We start from the raw sequence: 8,416 nt of genomic DNA, 5'->3' as shown, positions 1-8,416 counted from the left end.
GTGATATAAATTTTAAGAGAATAAATTCATGTTAACGTATTGGGAGCAGAGTCTAGTTAGGAAATAAATAAATTAATGCAATTGAAAAATAAAAGAAAACCAATTCACTCTTTCTCACAGCATCGGGAGAACAATTTCTACCCAAACGACTTTAAACACTCTTCAGAACCTTCCGGAGACGTTGCCATATTCAAAAATAATAATTTTAACCGCTATCAATAAATGCAAACGATCACAAAACGGGGCTGGACAAACAAAAGTTACAAAAAAACAAGTCAGATAATAAATATAATGACGAAAATTGATCAAAGAAATTGTTCTTTCTTTGTTTTTTGTCTTTTTTTTTTTTGAAAGCAAATGTCTATTGAAGGAAGTGAGTGACGCCGTTACGCTTGAAGTGTTAATTCGAATTCTTCGGAGGTATAGGAAGTAATTTTTAGGTAGGTGGGGGTGTTTGGTAAGTAATCTTAAGGTAGTATAAAAGGATATGATACATTTTCATTTCCATCACACAATCTCCATCGAGCAAGTAGCTCCAGCAGCACTTACTCGGAAACAAGGTATCTATTGGATTATTATTTTGTGGATTAAAACGATTTGGATTTATATTACAACTTCAAGTTTGTATTGTGGTAATCTCATGTGTTCGGATTAGGATTAGTATAGAGTGTGTAATAGGCATGAAGTTTTTAATAGTTCCGGTTAGGAAATATCTAGTCTCTTCAAAATTATTTTGCGTTAATATCAGTTAAAAAAACATTATGTTCTATTTTAAATTTTTATGATAAAAATCAAAATTTTGCAAGTAAATTTATTTTAATGTATGGGAAGACAATTTGGAATGTAATACTGAATATGTATAAATAATTCTGAATATGTCAAGAAAACTTTAAATATTTCGAATTTGGGTTAGTATAAGCAGTAAAACAAGCGAGAAGTTTTATGCAATGGAGTGTATATTTAGAAATTTTTTTTTAGATTCTTAATATCTCTTAAATTATTTTCGAATTTTTCGCATAAATTTCAGTTAACTAAACATAAGCTTAATGTTTGGTATAATATTAAAAAATTAAATCATATTTTAATCTTTACGAAAATTTTTTTTGAATTTTGCAAGTAATTTTCATTAAGTGTAGAAAATTAATTTTTAATATATCTATACAATTTAAATTTAGTACATCAATATATGAAATGTATGATATAATTGATAAATATTTTAAATTTTGATATAAAGCTTTATAGATTATCAAATGAAATTAAAGGAAATGGATAGCTAATTTTAATTAAATACAAAAGATTTATAAAAAATTTTCTTTACATTCTTAAGCTTACATTCTTACTACTAAATATCTTAGTAAAAATACATTCATTGTTAAACTAAATTCAATTTAATTGTGAAAAGGCTTTACTTACACAAAGTATTCATTGCAAAAGATAAAAATAAAATTTATAGACATGTCTGTTTATCTTAAATTTAAAATGAATTAATTCATGTTTGCAAAAATATAGCTTTTGTTAATTTTTGTTACTAGAAAATTAATTGTATTCTATGTACTATTATTTGAAATTATGTCTAACTATAAATTCTAAATTTATTTAATTTTAAAACAGTTATTATTTTTTTAAAGCAATTTATTAGTTTAAAAAATAAATTAGAATAACATAGACTCTTAGAAGGTTTTGAACATAAAATATTGTTGTAATTTTACATTCAGATAAATAAATTAGTCGTGTTTTCGTAATATCATAAACTGTTTTATAAATTATAACATAATTTATAAACAATTTAAAAATAGGAATATTAATTTTTGTGGACATAAATAAAATTTTAAATTTTGGAATGAATCATTAATTTTTATGCTAATAAATATGAAATCTTCTAAACTTTTAAATCTATCTTCTAAACTTACTATTTCGTTTGAAGTAAGTACTGCGCCTATAAGATTGTTCTTAAATTATATCGGTCAATCTTCATTAAATGCCTATTAATGAGCAAAATAAAATAATAATTTGATAATGTTTACTTAATTTAGACAGTAATTTTTTTCTTTGCTTAAAAAAACATAATATATTTCAATTACGGAAAAATAAATGGTTAAATTATTTCTCTTTGTTGTCAAATTAGCTTCATTTTTACCAACATAAAACCAAACTAGTATCATATTTTCTCTCCCATTAATTCACTTTGTCATTTTCATACTCATAGTAAATGACCACATTTGCACAGAAAAAGAAACGTAATTTTCTTTTATTTTGTACTTATAACAGGTCATAGCGCTCAATGTTATTTATTGGTACTATGTGATTTAGTTTAAGTATTCTTAATATTCATTATTAACAACTTATTTAACTAAAAGTAACTTTTGAATTTCAGATGAAGATCAATATGAAATTAGCGTTTTTGTTCCTGATTGTTGCTGTGGCTTACGTTACAGCTGAACCAGAACCTGAACCGTAAGTTATACCCCTTGTTTTTCTTTCTTTCTCAAAAGCTAGTTCAAACAATACCTAACATATATTTATATACTGTCAAAATTTATTTAATTTTACTACATTTAATTTACTATATTTAATTTTACTATATAATTTAACAGTGCTTCAATATTTTATATTATAATTTCTTGTGAATGATATCACTAAAATGTAAAAATAAATGTGCAGATTAACTAGTGTGTTACATTTAAATATCAAAAATTAATTGTTTTATTCTTCCATTTACCTAAATAATCTGTGAACCACCTAAATAATCTAAAAATTACCTACTAGACACTCATTAATCTGCACTTTACTTACTAAGTATTCATTAAAGTGAAAATAAGAACTTTTTCTGGAACATCAGCCTTTCTATACTCTTAATTAAACTTAATTTATTTAATTTTCTAAATCTAAAGAATAGAATAAATACAACTAAACAATAAACTAGTTTTATAGGAACTATCAATCATAAATAATTAAAAAAAAACTTTAATGCTTAGAATCAAACGGTTTTAAAATATTATTAAAATTTAAAAAATTAAAATCATGTACTCTATTTAATATTTAAAGAATTGTAGCTAATATAATCAAAAAACCAAGTCAAAAAATTATTTGAAACAATCAGTCAGCAATTAATTGAGAGTTTAAAATAGATAAAATCAAATGGCTGAAAATGTTATTAAAATTCAGAAAAATTAGCTTGCTTTTTTCTTAAAATTTTGAATGGAGGGATGGAAAGAGTAAGTATGGGGATGAGACAAAGAAATTTTTGAACTTAACGATATGGAAGCTGTTAATGTGCACATTACAAAAGTAAAATGAGTAAAACTCTTGATTCCATGCTTTAAGGGATCATTTTAGTTAATCTGAAGATTAGCTAGGTAATGTGTATGCTAAAGACTTTCAAGCTTTAGCTGTAGCATATTTAATAATCGTTTATTGATTTGAAATGCAACAAATGAAATGTCATTTTTTAAGATAATAATATTTAGGTTTGCGGACGAACCTAATGAAACAAAAAAGAAACTGTTTACTAAAATCCCGTCTATGGTGGATTGTTGTAAAGTATGTTTCACATAAATGGATCGCGTATATACTAGCACTTTTAATAGATTTAAAGAACTGAGCATTATTTTTCAATATAGAGTAAGCGTCAAAAACGCATAATATATGAAAGCACAGAAAACTGGAAAAAAAAGTAATTTATATTCCTGAGGGAAAAAAATCATTATATTCTCGTAAATAATAGCTTCATCAAGAAAGGATGAATGAAACTATTTTTTTAAACTCTTCAATGGTTTGTGTATAGTTTAATATAATTTAAATTTTCATAAAAAAAATTTTTTTTTGCTGAACTAATAAGTTTTATAAATTTTATTAAATTCAATTTTCTCCATCGTATAAAATTCAATAATTTTTGCAGAAAGGATAGACGTAACACACGATCATTCTAATTTATAGTAAAATCAATGTATTAATAAATTATAAATGAAACTTAAATAATAAAATTAATATATGATATTGTTGTTCTCTACACGATTTATAATTAGGAATATAGTTGAGAAATGAAAAAAATGCACTCTATATAATGAAAATTTACTATTCTCTCAAAGCGTGTCTTGATTCAAAAATTGTTACCAGAAATGTTTAAATTTTTTTCTCACTTTAATGAGACTTATTCTAAATAGGATCAATTAAAATACTATTTTATGCAACGAATTGTTTAAATTATGCTTAAAAATAAAGTACTACATAATCTAGGTAAAAATTACAGACACGCACCAGAAATAATTGTGGAATAAAATATTAATCCATAATTAATTAAATTTTGAATAAGCAGATGCGTAATTTCGTGCATTTTATAGAAAGTCTCTAAATTTTAAAGTGTTTTAAGGAAATAGTTAGTTTTTGATTTATAATTTATTATGAGCCTTAATTTGAATTTATTTTCCAAACGTAGGTCTTTGATTCGAAATCTAAATACTGAGTTGTTTCGGGGAAATTTTCAAAAAACACATATTTTTTACATATAAATTGATGAAATTGTCTGTGTTCATTAAAAATTTGTTGTATTCGAAAATTCTTCTACGCTTAGGAATCTAATTTTTATTATTAATAGAATTATACAGAACTTAGGAAATAATTAAATTCTGTATTAGAGAGATTAAATTTTCCTTAACTAGAAGACTAATAATTTTTCAATTGATGAAATATGTTTTAGTCAAATAAAATGCATTGCTTATAAAAATACTAAATAATTAAAGAGAATGAAATATTTAAGAAAAATATAAAATTAAAAATGTGATTCATCGCATTAATTTTAAAAATTGATTTTGAAACTGAATTTTTTTTTACCAAAATTAACATGCATCTGAACATACTAAGATTCGATCTTTTTCAAAAACAATTATTTCTTTTACTATTCAGGAGTATTTAGAATAACGCTAATATTTTTGTATTAAAAGAATGCGCTTTAAACGTAACTAATTTAAATTAAGCTGCTGCTTGAAGTTATTGCTTTTCCAACTGTTTTTAAAAAAATAATTTATTTTAGTTTCAACTAATTTTCTATCCTTTTCTCTACTCAAAGAGCTTTAAATTTTATGAATTCTTACTTTCAAGCTGCTTTATAAAAGATATAATTCTTTAACAACACTGATTTAAAATCATATGATATAAAAAAATCATAAAAATACTGAAGGGGTTTTAATTGAAAGTGTTTTCGTTGGAATGTTTACATTGATAAAAGTCTAAAAAAAGTCTAATTAATATACATTTGGTTTTGCTTAAATATTTAAGAATGTATTGAAGACAAAAGTTGAAACATAAGCAAGTTGTTTTGATTTCGATAAGCGCAGCAAGCAAGTCAAACCTTTTGGATGGTCTGTATAATTAGTCAAATAACTGAAAATATTTCAGTTTTTAACCTGGATAGTTTTGTTCGAATAAATTTCAGATATTTTTATTGATTTGCACATAGCCTTTAAAAACACGGTCACTAAATTTTTCAGATAATAGTTGATCAGTAGAGCTTTTGCAAGGTAGTAAAAATAATGCACCAATGTGACGTCCCACACAGATTTCATTTTGTCTTACAGACAAAAATTAGTAAATACAAAATTTTTTGAATGCAAATAATTCTGCTAATAAATCTTTGTCCAAAAATTGGCAGATAAATCCTTGAATTTTTCCTTGGTGGTGAAGGTCAAGAGAGAAGTTTCTCCTTTTGGGATCAATTATACATAGATGTTTTTTCATTCTTTCTTAAGAAAGCACGACTTTTTTAGTACAGAACTCAGATATTAAAATTAAAAGATTGCGTATAGGAGTTGAAGAATATGATAGAATAACATGTAATGAAATTTTAAAAAATGCTCAAATTTTTAAACTCGAAAAAATTATCTATGTCAAAGACTTGAATTGAAGAAAAGATTTCAAAAATTTCTAAGCTTGTCGGATAAATCTCTATAGGTAAACTTAAATTAATCCTTTTTAATAAAAGCTTAACTGGTATCGATGTAATTTATTCTGTTATAAATACGAGTATAAGAAATGTATTCATTCTAATTTTAGAGTAAGTAAGCAAAATCATTTAAAAAAAATCTTTATTTCATTTATTTTCTTTTAGACATGATGACAAGAAAGTAATAGTTATTAAAGACAAAAGTGAACACCACCATCACCACCACCATCATCACCATCACCACCATAAGCATGGACACGAACATAAGCATGGTCATGAACACAAGCATGGTCATGAACACAAGCATGGGCATGATCACAAACACGAGCATGGACATAAACACGAGCATGGCCACAAACACGAACATGGTCACAAACACGAACATGGTCACAAGCATGCTCACGCTCATAAGCATGGCCACGAACATAAACATGGACATGAACATAAGCACGGACATGAACATAAACATGATCACGCTCATAAACATGGCCATGAACACAAACATGGACATGAACATAAACACGAACATGGACACAAACATGGTCATGCACATAAACATGAACACGGACACAAACATGGTCACCATCATCATCATGGACACAAGCACGAGCACGGTCACAAACACGAACATGGACATAAACATGGTCATGGACACAAACATGAACACGGTCACAAGCACGGTCATGAACACAAGCATGGTCACGAACATAAGCATGGCCACGAACATGGTCACAAACACGGTCATGCCCATAAGCATGGTCATGAGCACGGACATAAACATGGACATGAACACAAACACGGTCACGCTCATAAACACGGTCATGAACACGGTCACAAGCACGGTCACGAGCACAAGCATGGTCATGGACATAAACACGAGCACGGTCACAAACACGGACATGAACACAAGCACGGTCATGAACACAAACACGGTCATGGTCACAAACACGAGCACGGACACAAGCACGGTCATGAACACAAGCACGGACACGGACATAAACACGGTCATCATCATGGTCATCACCATGGACACAAACACCAACACAAATGGCACGGAATCATCCACGGACATGGTCTCGATGCCGGACATGGCCTTAATGTCGAATCTCATGGATTCGAGCAGCCAGAAGCTGAAATTCACCACGGATTGGATATTGAACCTGAAGGCATCCATGCTGAAGGCTTAGATGTTGAAGCTGAACCTGAATCAGTTGAAGCTGAGCCTCATCACCAAGAAGAACCCGAGCATGTTGGTTTCAATATAGAATCATTCGGTCACGATGAACCCATTGTAGGTTTCAATTCAGAAATCAAACACGAGCCTCTTTTTGCTGGTGGACATGGTGTAACTCACGAATACCGACATTTTGGCCATGGAAGTGGACTGACAAACCCTCTGTTTTCAAAATTAGGAGGATTTCATGCCAACTTTCCCGAAATCAAAAGAAAAGACGCCATTGTACAGTAATGTAGTGCCTTGAATTTCTGAAATAACGATTAATTTATGGAACTTTCAAACAAATGAGTGAAAATCTGTTTTTTCACATTCCTATTTATTTATAAAGCCTCGGCCATAACTCATGATTCCCAGTGTGATTGGGAAAATCATTGATCAATAAGTTTCATATTTTTACTGCAAAATATCAAATTTTTGCCCTGGAGTGAATATCACCGGGCATGTGAATTTGAGTTATGTATTATAATGTACAAAAGCAGCATGTACGTATATTTTGCCAAGGCATAAGTGTTGTAAAATAAAGTCATTCATATAAAATGAATAGTATTCTTTTTTATTTCATTCGAAATCACTTTATCGATTAAGGACGGTTGCTTCAATCGAAATTTTTAATGAAAAAATAATAAGTTTCATCGAATAGACTTGAATTTTCTTTGTAATACTAATGGTCTTATCGAAACTTGAATTGTCATTTTAAATAACTGTTTTTTTTCCTTGAAAAGTACGACACAAAAGTTGAGACTGAAGATCACATCTTTGCAATTTTCGGTTCTGCATTACTGCAATTCAATAAAACCTTCATTTATAGTTAACATATATGAAGAATCAACGAAAACTGAACAAGAGTATATTTAAAAGTTCCTAATATTCAATGTTTTTTAAGAAAATCAAAAGCAGTTCTCACTTTATTCTTAAAAGAATGGAAGAAAAAGCACAGTTTTTCACTTTTACATCATAAAAATATTACATAGGTTCTTTAAAGTTCTTACTATATAATGTCTTACCATATGATGACTTACCATATAATTTTGACTCATGGATATAAATTTCCTACGCCATCACTACTTTATTATTTATAACAAGTATTCCTTTAATTATTTTATAACTGAAAAGAAACCATAGGAAATTATAACACACATTAAAAATAAAATTTATGCTTTAATAAATCAGAATATGAATAAATATACTATAATCTAATTAATATTTTAAACAGAAACGTTACACATTTTCTTATACCAGAA

General features: G+C 27.6%; 1 protein-coding gene across 1 annotated transcript; it reads left to right on the top strand.

The window, feature by feature from the left end:
• The first annotated feature begins 474 nt into the window (after nucleotides 1–474).
• LOC107453491 (zinc transporter SLC39A7-like) lies at nucleotides 475–7,712 on the top strand. The gene is made up of 3 exons (XM_016070350.3): nucleotides 475–560; nucleotides 2,375–2,454; nucleotides 6,104–7,712. Exons 2-3 carry the CDS (start codon nucleotides 2,375–2,377, stop codon nucleotides 7,404–7,406), a joined length of 1,383 nt encoding a protein of 460 aa, XP_015925836.2. The 5' UTR covers nucleotides 475–560; the 3' UTR covers nucleotides 7,407–7,712.
• The last annotated feature ends 704 nt before the right edge of the window (nucleotides 7,713–8,416 follow it).

The sequence above is a fragment of the Parasteatoda tepidariorum genome, chromosome 2, assembly GCF_043381705.1.
Source record: "Parasteatoda tepidariorum isolate YZ-2023 chromosome 2, CAS_Ptep_4.0, whole genome shotgun sequence".
In the NCBI taxonomy this organism is placed as follows: Eukaryota; Metazoa; Arthropoda; class Arachnida; order Araneae; family Theridiidae; genus Parasteatoda; species Parasteatoda tepidariorum.
Note: the sequence above shows the minus strand (reverse complement) of the source record. Positions and strands in the feature narration are given on the sequence as shown.

Coding starts and splice junctions, on each gene's coding strand:
- LOC107453491 (XM_016070350.3), top strand. CDS start 2,375: ATGAAGATCAATATGAAATTAGCGTTTTTGTTCCTGATTGTTGCTGTG. Junction 2,455..6,103: donor GCTGAACCAGAACCTGAACC/GTAAGTTATACC, acceptor ATTTTCTTTTAG/ACATGATGACAAGAAAGTAA.